The 22,278-nt window shown below is 45.2% G+C and overlaps 1 protein-coding gene across 2 annotated transcripts in view; it reads left to right on the forward strand.

The window, feature by feature from the left end:
* Window positions 1-288: 288 nt before the first annotated feature.
* SMARCAL1 (SWI/SNF related, matrix associated, actin dependent regulator of chromatin, subfamily a-like 1) overlaps window positions 289-22,278 on the forward strand; it is a 64,801-nt gene continuing 42,811 nt past the window's right edge. Inside the window, exons 1-8 of one of the 2 annotated variants that reach the window (XM_011964564.1) lie at window positions 289-518; window positions 1,712-1,748; window positions 2,449-3,303; window positions 4,056-4,106; window positions 8,093-8,326; window positions 11,427-11,477; window positions 16,380-16,566; window positions 20,711-20,861. In XM_011964564.1, the coding sequence (XP_011819954.1) occupies window positions 2,508-3,303; window positions 4,056-4,106; window positions 8,093-8,326; window positions 11,427-11,477; window positions 16,380-16,566; window positions 20,711-20,861 (1,470 nt within the window). In that variant the 5' untranslated portion in view covers window positions 289-518; window positions 1,712-1,748; window positions 2,449-2,507. Of the gene's footprint in view, window positions 519-612; window positions 669-1,711; window positions 1,749-2,448; window positions 3,304-4,055; window positions 4,107-8,092; window positions 8,327-11,426; window positions 11,478-16,379; window positions 16,567-20,710; window positions 20,862-22,278 lie in introns of those variants that run through there. The other variant, XM_011964565.1, reaches the window with a different exon arrangement.

Here is a 22,278-nt window from a genome sequence, read left to right on the forward strand (position 1 = left end):
AAGTGTAGCAACACCAGGAATGGATGCCCCGGGGAGATACTTTTTATTAAGAGCTGCCAAGTTAGTATGGCTGTCTGGGATGCCCTCTGGAGACACGAGACTCCGGATTTGGAAACCTCAATGTCCCAGGCTTTCAGGACCTGGCGTTTGGCTAAACCTCTGGAGAACTACCACTTCCAGGGTGCACCACTTTCTCGCCGCCCGTGACGTTGCAGCTCCCGTTTCTCGCCAGGCTCCCGTCCCGAACTACAAGTCCCAGAAGACCCTGCAGCCCCGCTCGCGTTCTCGTCTTACTTTTGGAAGCGAAACTGAGGCCGCGTTGCCTGCTGGGAAGTGTAGTTCAGCGGTAGCCGAGCCCTTCAGACCTGGCCGCTACAATAAGGCGGGTGAACTCGCAGCGCTTGAATACCCAGGGCCTAACCGTCCACTCGGAAGACTGGCCCCTCTCGGGAGGCTCTGGAGTCGCGCCTGGGGTCAGGGCCGGGGGCTAATGCGGCTCGCGTTCTGGGCCTCGCTGGGTGAGAAAGTGGTAGACTGGCAGGAAGGCGGCGGAGGCGGACGAGACCAATGCCAGCCTGGAGGAGGAAGTGGGCCAGTGGGAAGGGTGAATCCAAGTGGAGATCGTAGGGGTGGGAGTGGGGCGTGGCGCCCGCTTATCTTGAGGCCGGGTGAGGCGCGCCCCGACATGCCGGGGGGGGTAGAGGTCCCTGCCTAGAGAGGAAGAGGGGCGCCCATGTGGCGGGATGGATTTATGGTTTGGGGCTGATCAGTGGGTCTTATGGCCTCATCTCCCTGGTTAATGGAGACAGCTCACCAGGCCTGGGATTTGGGGAGTTTGGAGGTGCAGGAGATCCCTGGTTGGAAACTTAGGCAGTAGTGTGTTACCCAGCGAGACTGAGGGCTTCTGCTGTGCACCTCCAAAACCTTTCCCTAACCTCTTCACCCCTTCCTAACTGCTAATGGTTGAAGAAGGTGGAAGTTCTCTGGGGATAGATACTTCGTGGTGGGGGAGTGGGGAGAGGGGTTGGGTTCTGGCCAAAGGGAGCCCCAGCAGGGAAGGAAGCCTTTGAACCCTATAGCTGCCCAGAGGCCTAAGCAGTGCTACTGGAGTACCCCTACATCGTCATTCTAACCATTACACAGCATTACATTAGATGCAGGCTATTTAGTCTGAACCAAGCCAGACAAATTGGTGTCCTACCCCCTGCTTCTAAAATACTGTAAAAATGTCTCAGCTCATAGGAAAATAAATATTCCGGGTAAATTCACGGAAAAAAATAATCATGATGCAATATGGAATGTTTACAATGTTACTACTTTATAATAAATTCTTATGTCTCCTAAATATGTGCCATATGGTTATGGATGAAAAAATCCGAACTATATACTCTAAATTATTAATTTCAACTCTGGTTATTGATGGCTGGTAAGATTACAGATTAATTTTATTCTTTTTTTGTTTACATCTTTACATAGCATCTTAATTTGCACAGTAAACACATAATTTTTTTTCTGCCCCTTATTTTCCCAGGAGAGTTAGTCAGTTGTCCCATGTGTTGTGTTCTGGAAATCAGGTGCTAAGGCCAGCTGCTGTGGCTTGCACTGAGCCACAGGCAGACTGATGTGCCAGGAATGATAAAAAGGGGTGAATGTGAGGGGAGAATTTAGTGTGCAGTCTATGGGAGGCTAATGCTTTTTTTCCTTCTTCTAGGTTGGAAAGAGACTATTTTAGCAAGTGTCACGCCATGGTATGTGGTTGGTTGGTCTATTTCAGTCTAATCTATTATGCTTTCTGGTTAAAAATGTGACCTTTCTCATTATCCTGATGGATTTAAGTTGCACTGCATAACTTTGTTAGGTTCTGATAACTCACCTGGGCTGGGCCATGGGAAGGAAAGAAATATTGCCTCTGAAATGCCTTTTTAGCTTTGGATTTGCTTTTTGCTTTTTTTTTTTTTTTTTTTGAGAATTTTGGTCTTGTCATCCAGGCTGGAGTGCGGTGTCATGATCTTGGCTCACTGCAACCTCTGCCTCCCAGGATCAAGCAATTCTCCTGCCTCAGCTTCCCAAGTAGCTGGGATTACAGGCATGCACCACCACGCCTGGCTAATTTTGTATTTTTAGTAGAGACGGGGTTTCACCATGTTGGCCAGGCTGGTCTCAAACTCCTGACCTCAAGTGATCTGCCTGCCTCAGCTTCCCAAAGTGCTGGGATTACAGGCATGAGCCACCATACCTGGCCTGCTTTTTGCTTTTTGATCAGGATCTTTATTTTATCATATGCTACCTACTATTTCAGTGTGTGTGCAATTATAAAAGAAACTTTAATATATCCTTTAGTTGTGCGCATTATGCATTTTCCCGGACAAAAGCTTGTTAAAATCATGGTTGGAGCATGGCAATTAATACATGTAATGTTCATTTAATTCTGCTTACTTTCTTCCACAGCTTTTGCCAATTTTTCCAATTAAAGATTGACATTCCTGCATAAGCATTTCTCTGTGAAAATGTCCTTGCCTCTTACAGAGGAGCAGAGGAAAAAGATTGAAGAGAATCGACAAAAGGCTCTGGCCCGTAGAGCCGAGAAGTTATTGGCAGAACAGCAGCAGAGGACTAGCTCGGGCACCTCCATTGCTGGCAACCTATCCCAGGCCAAGCAAGGCCCATCCCAAAATTTCCCAAGGGAGTCTTGTAAGCCAGTGAGCCATGGTGTAATTTTCAAGCAACAGAATCTCAGTAGCTCATCTAATGCTGACCAAAGACCTCATGATTCCCACAGTTTTCAAGCAAAGGGAATATGGAAAAAGCCAGAAGAAATGCCTGCTGCCTGCCCAGGCCACAGCCCACGAAGTCAAATGGCTCTCACTGGAATCTCTCCTCCCTTGGCACAAAGTCCTCCAGAGGTCCCTAAACAGCAGCTCTTGAGTTATGAGTTAGGTCAAGGTCATGCCGAGGCTTCACCTGAGATCAGGTTCACACCCTTTGCTCACCCAACTCATGAGCCTTTGGCCAAAGCAAAGAATTCCCAAGAGACACCAGCTCGTTCCTCTGGACAGCCTCCCAGGGATGCTAAGTTAGAGGCCGAGACAGCAAAAGCCTCCAGCTCGGGGCAGAACATTTCTTACATCCATTCGAGCTCAGGGACAGAAGGAAGACTCCAACAGAAGTCAGGGTCCTCAGTCGAAAAAGGAGTGATCTCTCAGAAGGGAAAGTGCATAAGGAATGGCGATCGTTTCCAGGTGTTAATTGGGTACAATGCGGAACTCATTGCAGTGTTTAAGAGCCTGCCCAGCAAGAGATATGGTAATGTCTTTGTTCTTCAGGTGTTTGGTGTTTTTTTTTTTTTCTTATTTTTGGAGTCTCTTTTAATCTAACAGTTTCTCATAAATATTAAGAGAGTGCATTGGCACATTCTGTCCATCCAGTTGTTAAAAATGTTTCAATTTTAGCTTGTGTTTCCCTTCATAATAGTCATTCCCTCAAACAGCTGCCAAACTTGATGGTTGTCACATGGCCATCTGGAGAATGGTTGAATGTTACTGAGAAGACGCTTCCTCTGCCAGGTGCTTTATATGCATTGTAGCACTTAAGCTGAACAGCAGTTTTTTTGAAATAAGTAGATGTAATTTCAGTTTTTAAGGCGATGGAACTGGCTCAGCAAGAGTAAGTGACAGGCCCAGTTTCACTGGTCTGGAAAGGCAGCGTCAGGATGTGACCAGCTCAATTACAGCCCGGAGCCATTGCTCCTCATAACTGCTTTTCCTGACCACACTATGACCTGGAGAACTTGGATTCTAGTCCTAACTCTGCCCTCAGTCCACTTAGGTGAAGTTCATAACTTCCCAGGGCCTGAGTTGGATTCCACTACATGGAATAAAAGAATTATCTATATTTACTGTTTGTCCTCTACAGAGATTTTTATAGATCAGTGGGGGCTTGCTGGTCAGCTGTTTTGAACTTGGCGTGCATTCATTGATTCATTTAGAAGACAAGCTTGTGTTGAGTGCCCAAGTACAAATTGTAACCACAGTCATCAGCTCTCTGTTTTGTTTCAGATCCTGACACCAAGACGTGGAACTTCAGCATGAATGACTATAGTGCCCTGAGTAAGTAGGCACATGGCTGTCCCTCATGGAGGGCGACCCTGGTGCTGAAAATCTTTAGAGTATCACATGTAGTCTAGCTTATGGTATGCATGGCTTTACAGGTGGTGAAAGCTTTCAGGGCACCACCCCACACTCCTTCCCACTATGTCTAGCCTAATGAAGCAGCTCTGTGGGTGAAGGCCATTGGCAATATTAACAAAAGCTAGCAGTAAATGATGCTTGCTATGCATTAGGCAATTCTAAGTCCCTTAAGCTAACTTTTATTCCTTATAATAACTTTTACAGATGGCAAAACTGAGGCCCAGGGAGGATGAGTCAGTAACACAGGGTCACATAGCCAATAAGTTGTACAACTGGGATTCAAACCCAGACAGTATGACTTCAGACTACATGTTCCCACCAGACTATGCTGGCCCCAGCAGTGACAGGCAGCTCAGGCAGCCTGCCAGCCCCTGCTCCCAGGAAGGTAACAGTTCAGCAAACAGCACAGATCCTCAGAGTACTCTCTGTGCAGCGAACTACTCAAAAATGCAAGGAGGGGGCATTGGCCAGGCAAGTTCTAATGCAGTGTCTGGTCATAGTCAGTACCTGGTTACGTCCCTCTGTCTTCTGAGAAAACTATCATACACTGAAGTTTTTGTCACTTGATCCTGGCGCATGGAGCCTGCACACGTGTGTTAAAGTGTCAGCCATGTGTGTTTTCATCTTCCATTTATTCTACTCTTCTCCCCCACCTGCCATTTCTACACCCTCTCTTCCTCCCCCCAGCTTAAGAAGGGAAAAGATAAGGATGTATGCTTAGGCCGATTTGCAGATTTGGGGCATGAGGTAGGATGATCTGGAGGCACCAGTACAGTTTGTGGGGAGGGTGGTTTGGGCCAGTGATGGGACAGCTCCCTGTAGAATTTCCTGGTTTTCTCCTTGGCCTCTTGAAATGTGTACATTAGGCGATATCTCTTTCTTTAGTAGCTGCTAGCGTGTTCGTTTGCGAGGGCTGCCGTGACAAAGTACCACTGACTGGGTGGCTTAAACAGTAGAAGTTTGTTTTTTCACAGTCCTGGAGGCTGGAAGCCTAAGATTGGTAGGGTTAGTTTCTTCAGAGGCCTCTCTCCATGCCCTGCGGCGGCTGCCTCCTCTCTGTGTCCTTGTGTGGATTTTCCTTTGTGTGTGCAAATCCCTAGCGTCTCTCCCTGTTCTTAGAAGAACACCATTCATTGGACTGTTGCCCACCTTGGCGACCTCATTTACCTTATTAATCTTTAAAGGCCCTGTCTCCATATACAATCACATTCTGAGGTCCTGTGCTATGTGTTTAACATGAATTTCGGAGGGACACAGTTCAATCTGTAACACTGCTTGCTGCTAGCTCCGTCTAGAGAGGGCTCATTTTTTAATCCATTTGTTTGGTGTTGGAAGCGGGAGACCCAAGGCTCTGGATAAAGATTGCAGATTTTGACGCCTGGTATTCTCCTTGCTGGTGATTTTAAACCAGTGGTTTCACCTGTTGCGGTTGTTTGTTTTGTCTTTTACGCTTGTTGTGATCACGGTGCCTGGTGGCTTAGATGACTCCTGCTTTTGCAGATTCATTTAGGTTTTTTGTCTGATATCATTACTTTTTTTTTTCTTTTGAGACAGAGTCTCACTCTGTCACCCAGGCTGGAGTGCAGTGGCGCAGTCTTGACTCCCTGCAACTTCTGCTTTCTGAGTTCAAGTGATTCTCCTGCCTCAGCCTCTTGAGTAGCTGGGATTTCAGGCGTATACCACCACGCCTGGCTAATTTTTGTATTTTTAGTAGAGATGGGGCTTCCTCCATGTTGGCCAGGCTGGTCTTGAACCCCTGACCTCAGGTGATCCACCTGCCTCAGCCTCCAAAAGTGCTGGGATTATAGGTGTTAGCCACTGTGCCTGACTACCATTGCTTTGTGTAATGTTCACATGTTTTGAAAACCATGTTTATTGGGTACAAAATTCTGCCTATATACTTCTCAATGAAGCTTACAGAAGAGAAAAAAAAAATTTCCATATAGCTTTTAGATGAATTTTTCTGATTGTTTGACTCCTCTATATCTTTACCAATGTGTTACACACTTGGCCTTTTGCCTGCTTGAAATTTCTTGCCATAATTATGGATTTGTGAATTTCTCCTTGTATTTCTAAGTTTCAGATAGGTTCATGATTGTGTGTCGTGATTGGCTTTTTATCAGTATAACATATAAAATTGTCTCTGTATCAGTCTTTCTGTCATTTTGCTTTAGGTGTATCTCTGGATTTTGCTTCATTAACCCTACCACATACTCACTGTAGAACATATTTTGACTGTGAAGAAGAAAAACTATCCCCTGTAATCTCCCCATTCAACTAACCATTATTAACATTTTGGTTTCATATCCTCCAGCCTTTTTTCTGTGCATTAAAATATCAAGTTTTATATATGCATATACTTTTTATTTTGCCCTTTTAATTTAATGCTCCAGCATGAAGCATATTTATTTTACTGAATGTTAACAGTTAATTCTAAGTGATGAAAATGTGTCCATTATCATAATGGGCCATTTTGGCCTTCACATAATGGTTTCGTGTTGTTGAATTACTTTTGTCTTTTCCAAAATTTTTAGTACAAAATAAATTTTAATAGCTATATAACATTCTGTCTTATGAATGTGTCATACATTGCTTAAATTGTTTTTTGTTTTTTTTTTTTCCTGCTTGATTTTAATTTGCTGCCAGTTTTTCCAGTTTTAAAGCTGGAGAGGAACACCTTCATACCTAAGTTTTGGTCTGTATTTTCAATTGGTAGTTGGGATAGATTCCCAGAAGTTGAATCATTATTCTTAGAGCTCTTGCTATAATTGCCAAATTGTTTTCCAGAAGGTTTTATTCCCAACTAGCAATATGGTTGTCTAATTGTTTCTCATCAATTTTGATAAGTAATTTTGACAAGTTTGATAAGTAAAAAAGTCTCTTATTTTTCTGATTATTTGTGAAGGTGAACATTTCTTCAAATGTTTGTTAGTCTTCTTCCTCCTGTTTTGAATTGGCTACATCTCTATCCTCTTCTTTTGTGGTCTTAGTACTTTTTCAAAGCATAACCTCTTTTTATATTTCTTTACTCAGGGTTTTTGCCTTTCACTTCAGTGTGTGTCTGTTGACAGCTTAGTGTTATATAGTTGAATTTGTTAATTATAAAAATGCATCTGTAGTAGATGAAATAATGTTTAGAACTGTGTGTTTGTGACCTGGTGATCCTGGTCCTCACTCCTTTCTTCTCTGAGCAGTATACAGAGTAGCGACCTAGGAGTGGACTTAGCTGGGTGATTTGTGGTGCGCTGACTTCAGTGGCTTCTCCAACACAGTGCCAGAAATTATCTAATAAGTTTATTCATCCTGGTAAGCTTCCTCTTCCCCTTGTTAATTTCTGAATTTTAAATTTTTTGATTTGAAAAATGTAGGGAGGCCAGGTACGGTGCCTCACGCCTGTAATACCAGCACTTCGGAAGGCTCAGGCGGGTAGATGGCTTGAGCTTAGGGGTTTGATACCAGCCTGGGCAACATAGCGAAACCCTGTCTCGACAAAAAATACGAAAGTTAACCCCATGTGGTGGTGCACGCCTGTGGTCCCAGCTACTGGGGAGTCTGAGGTGGAGGATGGTTTGAGCCAGGGAGGTTGAGGCTGCAGTAAGCCCTGATCATGGCACTGCACTCCAGCCTGGGTGACAGAGCAAGACCCTGTCTCAAAAAAAAAAAAAAAGAAAAACTTAAGGAGATGGAAAGTTACATTCAACAAATATTGAAATTCCCAAAGCCCCAACTAGAAAACACTTTCAAGCCTTCCTAATCTAACAGTGCCTTTTCTTGCCTTCCTGCCAAACCTAGTGCCTCTTGATCATGTCCCTTCCCTACTTTCTCCCTCTTCCCTTGCCTGTGTTTCAAAGCCACATCATAGCCCTCTGCTTTATCACTGCTGTTCGATTCTTCTTCTTTGGCAGTGAAAGCAGCCCAGAGCCTCCCCACGGTCAACCTGCAGCCTCTGGAATGGGCCTATGGCAGCAGCGAGTCACCCTCCACCAGCAGTGAGGGACAGGCCGGCCTTCCATCAGCTCCGTCGCTTTCCTTTGTCAAAGGGCGATGCATGCTCATATCCAGGGCCTACTTCGAGGCAGACATCGGATATTCACAGGACCTGATTGCACTTTTTAAACAGATGGATTCCAGAAGATACGGCAAGTAATTGGTCTTTGTCTGATTCCCCGAATGTGTAGTGTGGTCTGTGATCTCAACATAGGGTGTTTTTCTCTACCTTGAATATTCAAAATTTACTTTCTTGGGAAAGCCTTCCCGTTCTGCTCCTCTTCCTATAGAAAGATGACACGTTAATTATTCCAGATGGTAAACATACAGTGGCGGCTGTTTTGTCATTAAGGCCTTCCAAAGAGAAGACCCCATAATTTCCCCCTGGTCAATGCCTTCTTGGTGGAAGCAGGTAAATTCCTGCTTCAGCCATTTAAAACCCATCTGTTTTTATTTTGGCCTTTGCAGAGCAAAAAAACAGGTGGTTGCCATAAAAATAAATGCTTTTCCATATGCAAACTTCGTGGTTTTCAAACTTGAGCATGCAGGGAACCGCCTGCAGGGGTTGTTAAAACGCAGATCGCTGGGCCCCACTACCGGAGTTTCTGATTCTGGAACTTGAGCATGGAGCCAAAAATTTGCGTTTCTCTCAAGTTCTCTGAGCTGGTGCTGCTGCTGGTGATGGTGCCATAGTTTGAAAATGCTGATAGTTCTCCTCGGCCTGCCCGTCAGCATCACGGGGCCACTTCAGAAACACCGATGCCTAGTTCTTATCCAGAGAAGTTGATTTATTTTGTCTGAGGTGGGGCTTGGACATTGCTGTTTTGTTTGTTTGTTTCATTTTTTTTTTTTAAATCTTCAGATGAACCTAATTATAAGCCAGTCTTGAAATCTACTGGCCAAGGCAGAATAGTTTTGCTGTATTTTATTTATTTTTGAGACAGAGTTTCACTCGGTTGCCCAGGCTGGAGTGCAGTGGCACAATCTTGGCTCATTGCAACCTCTGCCTCCTGGGTTCAAGTGATTTTCCTGCCTCAGCCTCCTGAGTAGCAGGGACTACAGGCACCTGCCACCACACTGGGCTAATTTTTGTATTTTTAGTAGAGGCGGAGTTTCACCATGTTGGCCAGGCTGATCTCGAACTTCTCCACCCGCCTTGGCCTCCCAAAGTGCTGGGATTAATTACAGGCGTGAGCCACCACGCCTGGTCGTTTTGCTTTATCTTTTTGTGAGGTTCTTCAAAAGCTGCCCCATCAGAATAGAGGAGAAGCAGCTATAGATTCTGGACTCCTGGGTGTCATTCTTAGCTTGGGCCACATTGTTTTTTAAAAACGATGTAGTTTTTATGGATTGGTGTTTCCCCATTCTTGAATTGGTTTAATCTTGTTCTTAATCAGGTAGAACTTAAATACTTAAAACCTCATGCTTTTGAGACCTCACATTCAAGCATCGTCCTGGAAGAAGCCTCTAGAATTGCTTGCTCAACAAGAGTTTTCATCAGGATTTTGGTTCCTTCCGGGGGAGGCTGATGCTGGTTGCTACGTCATCATCCTTAGATGGATGGAGTTTGGACTGATGAGGGCAGGCTGGTGAGCGGGGTATAGGGGAGTTGTGCAAGGCCCAGACAGGTCGTGAAATGAGCTGCTCCACAACAGCCTAGATCCTTTGCCTTTCCTGCCCCCTTGGATGTTTGACTTCTGCTTGGGGTGGCCCGTAAAAGGCAAATACAGGCTGGGTGCAATGGCCTGTAATCCCAGCAATTTGGGAGGCCGAGGTGGGTGGATCACCTGAGGTCACAGGAGTTTGAGACCAGCCTGGCCAACATGATGAAAACCTGTCTACTAAAAATACAAAAACTAGCCAGGCATGGTGGTTCCAGCCTGTAATCCCAGCTACTTGGGAGGCTGAGGCAGGAGAATCGCTTGAGTCTGGGATACAGAGGTTGCAGTGAACCAAGATCGCACCACTGCACTCCAGCCTGGGCTACAATCTCAATAAAAGATAAAAAAGGCAAATACAGTGATGTGTGTCTGTCACCGGCCTGTGAGATCACACTCCTGACATGGTCTGCATTCTGGGAGTGGATACCATGAAAGTATTGATACTGATACTGCTCACACCCGGATGTCCAAAAACCATGATTGGTTCCTTTGCCTCAGCTGTTGTTCACAACGTTTCCTGATTGCTGCTGTGCCACTGTGAGAATCAAGTTGTCAGGAAGGGCCTTCCTCTTCTAGTTCTGCATTTAAGATTAGTCTGTCTGCTTTGTTCCTTCCATCAGGTCGTACCTGGGCGACCTTGCTTTTTCCTGAAACTGACTCACTGTGTCCAAGATGCCTCTGTCTGACCACCTTGCTTTTGAAGGAACCATACAGTGAAGAATGAACTTTCGCTGCCCAGATAGCATTTACCGAGACCAAGCGTCCTTGATTTTTCAAAAGATAGATTAGTAGAGAAATTCCTCTATTTAAATAATGAGCCACCATTGGGTAGAAAGATGCTCACCTTTTTAGTTGATAATGTGTGTAATTTATACTACACTATGCTAATTAGCAGATGATATAATAATCACACTAACAATAGTTCATAATAACTGGATTTTTAGGGTGCTCATTGTTTTCCAGTCATACTTTTATAAGCATTTTACTTTAATTTCACATAATCCTCACAGTAAGCAGTGAGGTAGGGGCTGTGGTTTCTTTATTTTTCAGATATGGAAACTGAGGGAGAGGTGTTACAGTGAATTGCCCAAGGTGACACAGCTAGCAAGAGGCAGAGCTGAAATGGAAACTTCGGCAGTTTGACATGCAGCTTCTTTCCCATGTGTAAAATGGAGTTAACAACAGCCCACTTGGGAGGGTAGATGAGATGGTGCCACTGAGTGTTGGCACAGCGCCGGGCTGAACATGAATGCTGCTTAGGTGTGAGCTACAGTTATCACCCCTGTCACTCAGGGCATTTCTGACCTGCTAGACCCTCCCCAGCTGTGTATCCTGTGGCACCTTTTGTCACAACCCTTACAACCCAGTGTTGCCAGCATCTCTGCCTCTCTTTCCTCCCAGTATATTGGGGAAGCCTCCAGGGAAAGTACTCTCCTAACTTCTCTATCCGCAGTGCTAGGTACAGGACCAGCTGCCACATTGTCTTTAAGCTTAATGGAAGTTTATGAAGCCAAGTAATAAATGAGTAAGCGTGATCACGTAGCAGGAGGACAGGGTGTCTTATTTGCTTATTTATTTCTTGTCATTGCAGATGTCAAGACCAGGAAGTGGAGCTTTCTCTTGGAAGAGCACAGTAAACTAAGTGAGAAGCCTTCTTTACTTGTTTTATGTCATGCTTTGTTAAGCTTTAATAATTCACCTTAAATTTGATGTATTTTCAAAGAATCTTCTCCTTCGTTTGCTCTGGTGGGATGCTTGAGTACAGGGTAAGTAACGGTGAGGATGCAGCCTTGTCCACATCCACTGAGACGGTGGCTTTATGACAGCCCAGACAAATGCCAGGCCTCTTTTGCCATAAGGGTGAGGTGGCAGTAGTGAAATTTCCCAGGCCTGGGAAACCTTCCTGCTGTCATGGAAGTGCTAGAAGCATGGGTACATAGACTTTAGGAATTAGAAGTGAGCTAGGATTGCTTAGCTTAGGTGGAAGTGACCATAGATTACTTCTGAGAATAGGCTCTCAGTGTACTTCTAAAACTGGATGGGATGATCAAGAAAGATAGGAGAGTCTCACTAGGAATGGACTTCCTAATAGAGTTCTGTCTGAGGCAGAAGTCAAGGCCAGGGACTTCTGCATTGTAACAAGCACTTTACAGACTGACCAAGGCAAAGGGTATGTGTACAGAGATCATAAGTGCAAGAAGAAGAAGCCAGTTTGGGCTTATCATTTTTCTTCTCTGTGTTTTGCTTAGACAGGGCAATAAATTCTAATATGCCTGGAAAAAGGAAATATGGTCATATCTCAGACTGTACCAGAATACTAGTCCCTGATCTATCTGGCTGTAACAATTCTGCATTGGGTTTGCAGCTAGCATAGCTTATGTTCCTCTACGTTACTCCCAATCCTGATGGCCTACTGGGCCTCCCAAACCAAGGAAGGAGTCATCTGTGGGTACCAATCAGGCCAAGACAGACACGAACCAACCCTGGGAGCTCTGAGTCATTGGCCATCTTGCCTGGCAGGCTAGGGCTTCAATGTGAGGGAAAAACTGGGTTCCTTCCTTTTGTCTCCTTATGTGACTTACTGTGTGACACTGGGTAAATAATTAAACATTTTGGGTCCCATTGTCCCTTTAGTAAAAAAAAAGAGGTGGTCTTTAATCTCTATCTGCTCTCCTGACATAGGAATTAAATATAAAGGAAGAGCCTTTGGTTCCTTGAGCAAAACTTGCTGTGAACTGCACAATTAGGTTTGAATATGAGATGATAACTTAATAAGTGCTGGCTGAAGCAGAAAGGATGGCTCATGTTGATCTTGAGACTCTCTGGCTGCTACTATTTGGAACTTGTGATTTAGAGGGAATTATTTGGCAAAAGCTGAATTTTTTTTCTTTTTGAGACAGCGTCTCACTGTCACCCAGGCTGGAGTGCAGTGGTACAGTTTCAACTCACTGCAACCTCTGCCTCCCAGGCTCAAGCGATTGTTGTGCCTCAGCCTCCCAAGTAGCTGTTACACAGAATCCTTTTGGTGCCACTTTGCCAGCTGGGCTTGCCGCTGGGCTTGCTCTGCCCGCTCAGCTCACGCTACTAGTCCAGATTCCACACTCACTGAGGGCAAGCTAGGCATGGAGCAGTGGAGGGTGTGTGAGCGAGTGAGTGTATGGTCTGGCCATGGCACACAGCCAGGTGCACCAGTTGCTGCACCGGAGCGGGCAGCTCCAGACTGTGGCACGGGTACTAGCTCCATGTGAGGCTGCAGCTGGACTAGGCATACCACAAGCTGCTTCTGCCTTGGGCACCAGCATCTGGATGATGGGAATATGCTGGCGCCCAAAAACTTAAAGATAACAGCACCCGTGGAGCCCCAAGGGGATGTTACAGCATGTTACAGCTCTGGCTTAGGGAGTCCCAAGGTCTGGGCCCCCAGAAAGGTTGCCGCTCTTCACTCCTGTGGTCTGGCAAACAGGAGCACATCACTGCCTGCAGCTTGGTGAGCAGACTAGGAACGTGTTATAGCCCTTTTCTCACCTGCCATTCAGCGGGTCCCAGAGTCTTGCCCTGCATCCAAGAAGAATGAGGTTACATGAACAACTGGAGAGTGAGCAAGGCAGAGAAGGGTTTTATTGATCAACAGAACAGCTTTCAGTGGAAAGGGGACCCAAAGTGGGTAATCCCAACGTGTGGCTGAGTCCAGGGTTTTTATGGGCTCAGAATGGGGGCATGTTTGCTGATTCGTCCATGGGCAGGCCTGGAAAAAGCACCATTCAGTTGGCTAAAAGGCACTAAGGAAGTTCTCACTCTGGGTTGTGGACTCCACCTAGAACTGGCAGCCCGGTTTTCAGGTTTTAGTCTGTCTTCAGCTTGAAGGTTGGGTTTCACTGTGGACCCACCCCTGTCTGCCTATGAAGTTGTCTGCCTCCTGCTGTTATCAGCTGGAATTGTAGGTGCATATCCCCATGCTTGGCTAATTTTTGTATTTTTAGTAGAGATGGAGATTCGCCATGTTGGCCAGGCTGATCTTGAACTCCCGGCCTCAAGTGATCCTCCCACCTTGGCCTCCCAAAGTTCTGGGATTACAGGCCTGAGCCACCATGCCCGGCTGCAAAAGCTGAATTGTTGATGAGAAATAGGAGTGAGTTCTTTCCTTCTCGCCTTTGTCTTTCAACCAGGAAACACAAATATGTTAGCTATAAAGTCTTGACTTTACGGAACAACAAAAAGCAGGACACTTACAGCATTAGTAGATAAATGTAGTGTTGAAAAACCATGACTTGTGACTCACATAGCATTGTAGAGTGGTTCCTGATCTTTTGCAGACAACACACTCCTTGAAATACCTGATGAAAATAATGGATTCTTCACCCAGAAAAGAAATGCACATAATGGCCACAAATAAGATTTTGCACTTGATAAAAATGATTTCATGGATCCTGAGTGAAGATTCTAGATTTAGAGTTTTTACCTGCTATGTCATCACGACAGTGTCTCACGGAAGATAAGACTGATCTTCCTGTTTCGTAGACTGAGAGAAGGTTGGGCCCAGAGAAACAGTGGCTTTTCTTACTGGGAGCATTGCAAGGTCACAGTAAAGTCAGTGACAGAAATAAGACTAGAATTGCCATCTGCCTTTGTAACATGACCCATTATAAAATTTAGAAGCTAGCTATACTAAGAAGCTGGGGAGGGAAAGCGGTGAGAATAGAGCCCAGTTCCAATTTAGTTCCAATTTCTTTGCCAGTACTGTGAACCTGGGGAATGCCCACCTCCCTCCTCACCCCATGCTCTCCTTCCTCATGAGTGAAATTAGATAGTTGACCCTGAGCTAGTGAACGTGTGCCTAGGAAACTAATGAAGAAATGACAATAAGACCTGCGTACGTGAATGCTCATGGGTGAAGCAGTGGGAGTTATTTTCTCTAGTAAGGAGAATCTAAGCTTTCCTCTTCCCTCTTTTCTAAGTGACTCAGGCCTTTTGCCCCCAGTGGAATTGGCATAAGGCCTTTTGTTTTCCCCTTGCTGTCAGTCCAGAAGGGTTCTCAACAATCTTGTCTTGTCAGCTGCTATTTGAAAACATTAGCATCTCTGCTATGTGGCTAGTAGCATTCTGCCAAAGAGCTATTTTACAGAAATGACTTCTAGATGACTCACGAAGCCAGACAGCACGTCTGTCATCTCCCAGTACCAGGGAAAGGACAGTAGAGACAGTTGTTGTCAGGGAATGGTGGCTTTCTCAGAAACACCAAGATGGCTGAACTAGCAGCATAGGATTTTGGAAACAGTAGTTGGTAGGAGACAGAGTAGATGTTGGTTTTATTCCTCTTAAATGGCTGAAGGAACATAATGCCTACAAAGCACTGCATTTTCTATCAGCCAGTTCATCAGCCCTTTCGTAACTTTCATCAGGTATTTGAGTTCTGAAGATCACTAGAATTAAAATGAAAATGGTTTTTCTGAAAGCACATGGAGTGCTCAGCCTCCTGAAGTGTGCAGAAATCAGCATGCTAAGATTTAATTTGGAGGTATAAAATGTATTTGTGCATCAATATGGACAGTCTATTCTGTATTAAAGCCTTCAACCTTACCTAATTTCTTCTCATGGTGATTCTTTTCGTGCAAACTGTTTCCAGAAATAACTGGTACTTATATTTAGTGGAGGAGAGAAATGGACTTAAATACATTGAAATACAAAGCAGTTGGAGGTAGCAGTAGATGGCTCAGCCCTGCACGTTCACATCAGCATTTACGGTGGTAACCAATTGATGGTTGTGGCAAAAGACTTTTGGAATCGGTTGTGAGGGTATTAAGAAAACACGATCACACATGACCATGTGAACTAGAGAACCAGCCTTAGAATTCCAAATAAGATTGGATAGAAGTAAAATAATACCCAGTTTCTCTTTGTAGTTTCCTTTACTGGATACCGGAGGACAATTAGCCTCTTGGTGGGTCACTCTCACTCCCAGGGTGCCCTTGAAAGGGTAAAGGATAAAGAGCAATTGACGATCTGTAAATAATGGCTACTCTTCTAATTAGATTTTTCAAAGGAAAATGATAAAAGGGAAGAACATCCTGAAAGTGACAGCCCACAGGACAGCAGGCTGTGGTTAGTGATTTAACGGTAATTCCACTGCCAGAGGTCTCTAGGTCCGTCATTTTTTTCTATGCATTTTTAATTTGTAATTCAGCCTCCTTCTCTCAAGAATTATGTGTTTTTTTTATCTCTCTGGTTTATTCTTTTTCTGTTTCTCTGTTGAATAAAGGTTTTTTTTTTTTTTCCTCGTTTTTGAAGTTTAAAATCAGGTGAGACTGCATTCTTTCAGAAAGCAAGGTCAGTGCAATTCATTTGCTTTCATTTCCATGTAGATCGCAAGTAATTTATTTTTCCCACTTGGGTTAATGATCCTGACTAGGAGAGATTTCTCCACCCATTATATAGGGACCTAGGACCAGCATCACTGGAAGGAAATATTTATATCCCAAAGCTTCTCTTTCTCCAGATCTTTTGGGCATGAACACTCCAGCTCATATGCTTCTGTTCTTCTTTCCAGTTGCAAAGGTGCGCTGCCTCCCACAAGTTCAACTGGATCCTCTGCCCACGACTCTCACCCTGGCGTTTGCTTCTCAGCTCAAGAAGACATCTCTCAGTCTCACGCCAGATGTCCCAGAGGCAGACCTTTCTGAAGTGGACCCCAAGCTCGTGTCTAATCTGATGCCCTTTCAGAGAGCTGGAGTCAAGTAGGTTCTTGAGCTTCCTCTCTCTTCCTCTCTTGCTCGAATTTCATTACTCACCACAGACCACATTCAGATGCTTCCTGTTTTATGAACTTTTATTTTCCACGGATAGATGAAAATTTAGAAGAGTGTAGGCATTAAACAGCCAGGTGTGCTGTTACCAAAGCCTTATTGTAACCATTGATTTCAAATTCCATGGGTTAATCAAGACTCGGAATTACAGGTATGCAGAAACCCAATTCAAACTAGCTTAAGGAAAGAGATTTCTCAGTGCCTGTAAGAGAAAATCCAGCATCTCTAAAGGTCTCATCAGGCTGCTGTCCTCTCTCAGATCTGCTTTCTGTTTGTTTGCTCTGTTCCCAAGCAGGTGCTCCTCAAGTGTGGCAGCTCGGGCAGCCAGGGGCTTCCAGCTTGCATTCTCAGCTTAGCAACACACAGAAGCACCTTTTTCCTAATTGGGCTAACACTGCAATGGCTTAAGTCTGGTACCAGCGTTGGAGCCAGTCATCGTGGCCTTGGAGGCTTGAGGTCTTGTTGATTAGACTTGGTGATAGGCCCATCCCTAGAACCAGAGGGTAAGACCTGCCCACCTAAATTACTTGGATCGAAAGTGGGAGGTAGCAGTTCTCCAAAAGAAAGTCAAGGTGCTCTTATTAGAGGAAGAAAAAAGGTAAACCTACATCTTGATCTTTCCTTTTTTTCCAGAGTTACTTGGGAGAAGCAAAATGCCAGATTTGAAATAGACTTCTCTTAAAAATTTGGGAGTTCAAGGAGAAGAAAGAGGAAGTCTTGATAGTCTGTCTAGAAATAAGAAGCTGTTATTAGACAGTGTAGTTGGACATAGAGCCCTGTGCAAGGGAAGGAACCTAAATTATCAATGGCACTGACACACCGCGACAGCCTGCCTGCTTGAAGCCTGATTGTGGTATTTTGGTGAAAGCTTGGCTACTGTCTCTGGCAGGATCCTTTTGGGTCTCGGTGTGCTGTTTGGGCACAATGCACTTTATTACATTACCTGGCCCAGCCCTTCCCCCTAATTCTTTTCTTCCTTTCCTTCCATCTCTCTTAAGTAGCACACTCTGCAAAACGTCCTCTGGCATTGCCATTCCAATCCTTCAGCTGGTGAGATGTCCTTTGGGCCTTGTTTTAACCGGGCTCAGGGTGGTTTTTTCCTTTCATCTTTCTTCCTCTGGGCTCTTTATTAAAGCTGCAGTAGAGGTTGCCCAGCCCCACCCCCTGGGCAGCCCCTGCCTTCAGCATCCAAGTTCTTCGTGGCACTGTTAGTCATCCTTGGGCCCACGTGGTGGGTGCTGGTCTTACCCGTTACCCCATTATCCATGAGAGAGGCTCTGTGTGTGAGGCGCCCCAGGGCAGATCTGTTTCTCCCTCTGTGGCTCTAAAGCTGCTAACAGTACTTGTAATCTTTCTTCAGAATTTTCTAAATAAACTCAGATTTTAACTTTCATACTCTGAAGAGGTGGGGGCTTGGCATTGGAGGAGGAGGGCTGTCAATTCCGTGTTTTGTTGTCTTTAATGCAAGAACTACAATTGAAAACACCCTTTAATTTATAAAGCAAAATCTCTTAGAAATGTCAGCATCTTCTAATATCCAAGTCGGCCTCTTCAGCAGGTGAATGAGTTGAGGCTCAGAAAGACAGTCAGTTGCCTAAAGTTATTCAGCTGCCAAAAAGGTGGAACTGGGGCTTAAATCTGTGTTTTCTGACTGATTAATTTCTGAGTATGGCATTTTTTTTCTATTTCTTTCTTTTTTTTCAATTTTGGCATGTGTTTAATTTTGCATATTTGTAGTTACAATCATGTTGCCTTATAGACATAACATAAAAAAATCAATGTCTCTATTCAATAAATCATAAAAATAGTAATAATATAAATACTACAATTCAAATTTTAAAAACATAAATTGTAAACAGGACTCCAGAAAATTTTTTCTATTATATTCAACTATCCTGTGGAGGATGACATTTAATTATGTTATTGTTCCTCTGTTATCCAAGCTTTTTCTGTCTTTGTTGTCACTTTTTGGCCACTTTGTTCCTTAGTTGGGCTCCCTCTAGGCAGGGGAAAAAGGAGAGAAAGAATGTGAAATTCAGGGGGTCCATTCTGCTCTAAGGATGTGGATAGACCAAACTTCTGGAAATTATAGATGGTAAAGATGAGGAGGCTGAAACAAAAGACGCTCAAAGGGCGTGGGGCTCTCCATGGATTCCGTTGCTTAGGTACTGCCTGTCCTCGCTGGCCACCAATTTTGTAAACCAGAAAGTGAGGTAGAAAATACATCTTTTCACACCTGCCCTCCCCCCATCTGTCTGTGTTGTGGGTTGATCCCAGAAATGGTCCAGAAGATTTCATAGAGGTGGGTGTACAGGGAGGAGGCTGTGCCTGTTCTGGAGAGGTGAGGCAGCCCACCGCTCGGCTCCGTTCCTCCCCAGTGGAGGGTGAGGCCGCCAAAGCAGGGCTTTGGGAAGGGCTGCCTCCTCTCCCAGGCAGGGGCCCGCTCAGGCTGCAGGGAGAACAGAAGGGTGCCATGCCGTGATGCCTGTTGTCTCCACACTCTACTGGCCTCGGGCTGCCTGGGGATTTGCTGCCCAGTTTTCCATCTTTGGAAACGGTGTTTCCAGGCAATTCAGAAAGGGCAAGTGTAGCCTAGACTTCTTGTCAGCCCTGCTAGCTGCTGATTAGAAGAGGTGACATTCTCTGTTTTCACTGTGTGAGAAGGAAAGAGAAAGAGCTATCCTAGCGGCTTATTATCAGGATTCTGAGCAAATGATCTCCTTTTCAGAGATTAGATGAAAGAAGACTAGTATTTGGCACAGAGGACCAGACATCTGGCACTTGGGATCCTTTTAGCTTTTCACTGTTTCATCATGCGACACGAGCAAGTCATTTTTACTGTTTGTGTTTTGATTCTTTTTCTTTTTGTGGAATAGTAGTTATGATAGAAGCACTTCCTTAACGCTTATGATGTTTCCAAGCACTGTTTTCAGTATTAGCTTTATTAACCCTCCCACAGCTTCATGAGATAGGTACTGTTATTACTCCCTTCTTACTGCTGAGGGGGCTGAGGTATAGGGAGGTTAAATCATGGGCATGAAGGTATACAGCTGCTGAGTGATGGAATTGGGACTCCAACCCCAGCCAGTCTGGCTCCGAAATAGTGGAATACACCTTTATTCATAAACTATTAGCAAGGGATGCTGCACTTACGGGCTTTAGGGTCCTGGAGGCTGCCATAATGAAAAACTCGATGCTGAGGTCGGTGCTCGCTTTTGGCCAAGCACCCTTCCTCCGATCCTTTTCTCTACCTCTCTTCTCGTTACCAGCATCTTCTGTCTTTGCCAGCCCCTTTCTCTGCCTTTATGTATACTGAATGCTCTCTGATCTTCAGAAAGCCTTCTTTTCACCCACCAGCCCTTCTTTCCTTCCTTTCTTTCTTTTTTTTTTTTTTGAGATGGAGTTTCGCTTTTGTTGTCCAGGCTGGAGTACAATGGTGCAATCTTGGCTCACTGCAATCTCTGCCTCCCAGGTTCAAGCGATTCTCCTCCCTCAGCCTCCCGAGTAGCTGGGATTACAGGCATGTGCCTGTAGAGATGGCGTTTCACCATGTTGGTCAAGCTGGTGTTAAACTCCTGGCCTCAGGTGATCCGCCCACCTCGGCCTCTCAAAGTGCTGGGATTACAGGCATGAGCCACCGCGCCTGACCCTTTCCTTCCTTTCAAGGCAGACTCTGGAGTGAGTAAGCATGCCCTCCTCAGTGCTAGTCCTGGACTCCCATCGCCCTCCTCCACGTACGTCCCCTGGGTCCTGCCTACAGTGGGCTGAGGTGACTCCTCCCTGGAAACTTCCTTCCTTGGCCTCCACGACCTAATCATCTTCCAGATCTTCTCCCTACCTTTCGACCACATTCCACATTTTTCCTTTTTAGACTTTCTCTCTCTCTCTCTCTCTTTTTTATTCTGCTCCCTATTTGGCCCATGCTCCTTCCCTTCTGGGGAGCAAGTCTGGTGGTGGGCTGGGCCTGGGCTGGCCAGCGCGGTGGCCTTCACCCGGCAGTGCTGACCCACCGGACGTGAGGGCAGATGAACTCGTGCCCCGGGAAACATGCCGTCCTCACCTTGTCTGCCTTCAGTTTTGCCATAGCCAAAGGAGGCCGCCTGCTGCTCGCTGACGACATGGGCCTGGGGAAGACCATCCAAGCCATCTGCATCGCAGCCTTTTACCGGAAGGAGTGGCCTCTCCTGGTGGTGGTGCCATCCTCCGTGCGCTTCACTTGGGAGCAGGTTAATGCTCTTCAAATTGCAGTTTTCACAGAGAAGGTTTTCTTCAGTGTTAGAGTCATAAAATAATGGTTTGCGGACAGGGCCTAGGGATCTTTAAGGATCCTGTCTCAAGTAAAGGCAAAGGCAGGAAGAGAGATGAGATGCCACCTGAGGGCAGGCTGGGGGTTTTCTGGATTAGAATAAGGTTACATCTTGAGGGAAGAAAGCCGAGGAGAAACCGGCTTAGAGACTTGTGTTCATCTGTCAGCAGGCACTTCTGGGACCTCTGTGCCCTGCTCATAATACTTTTCATCTGTACCACACTTAGTTTTCTTTATTTTTCTCGTTTATTGTTTTTTTAAATTTTTATTTATTTTGAAACTGGATTATGAGACTGGCTAGTTTTGTACTTTTTGTAAAGATGAGGTTTTGCCATGTTGCCCAGGCTGGTTCCCGAACTCCTGGGTTCAAGTGATCCACCTGTCTTGGCCTCCCAAAGTGCTGGGATTATAGGCGTGAGCCACTGTGCCCGGCCCACACTTAATTTTTAAAATATTTTTACCTCCTATGTTTTCCTCAATCCCGTGACAGTCCTGTGCGGTAGGTACAATAGATAGTAACCCTATTTATAGACGAGAAAACGGAATCTCAGAGGTTAAGCTCCGTGCTTCCTGTTAATGAGGAGCCCTGCCGGGTCTTGTGGCATCTCCTGACTGCCCAACTCAGGGATTTTGCACTCTTTCGAGCGGGGAGTGAGTGGGATGTTCGCCGTCTGCCCGGTAACTTTATGGATGCAGAGCCTGGCAAGAACACTGTATCACTCACCCTTGAGCTTTTTCTACTGTAAATCCAGGAATCAGTGGTTGGTTTTGTGAAATGAATAAAAAGTCCGTGAACAAACTTAGTGAAGAAGGAAGACCTAGTCCATCGTCCACAGCTTTTTCTAACTTTATGCCACTGACGTCAGCCTGGGGCTTCTTCCTGAGGCCTCCATGAGCCTCTCGTGCAGAGGAGGCAGCTCCTCCTGCTGCCGGTCAGCCCAAGGCCCAGACGTTCTGACCGAAGAGATGGCAAAAAAAAAAAAACAAAAAAAAGAAAAACTAAAAAATGTGCACCTCGTTTTTTTTCTGTCTCAGTGATCTGAATTCTTTTTTTTAATTTTAATTTTTAATTTTTTTTTTTTTTAAATGAGACAGAGTCTCATTATGTTGCCCAGGCTGGTCTTGAACTTTTGAGGTCAGTGATCCTTCTGTCTTGGCCTCCCAAGTCTTGTGATATGAATTCTGCCAGTGCCTGTAGAAAGTAATCTTCAGTACATATTTTGTGTGTGTTAGGTTCCCACAGCACCCTCAGAAATTCTAGGAAGAGTCAGCCAGATGGTGACCAGCCTGAGGTTAGAGAAAAGGCCAGCCCTCCTTGTATCGAACAATGTCAGCCC

This window comes from Mandrillus leucophaeus, unplaced genomic scaffold, assembly GCF_000951045.1.
Source record: "Mandrillus leucophaeus isolate KB7577 unplaced genomic scaffold, Mleu.le_1.0 Scaffold70, whole genome shotgun sequence".
Lineage (NCBI taxonomy): Eukaryota > Metazoa > Chordata > Mammalia > Primates > Cercopithecidae > Mandrillus > Mandrillus leucophaeus.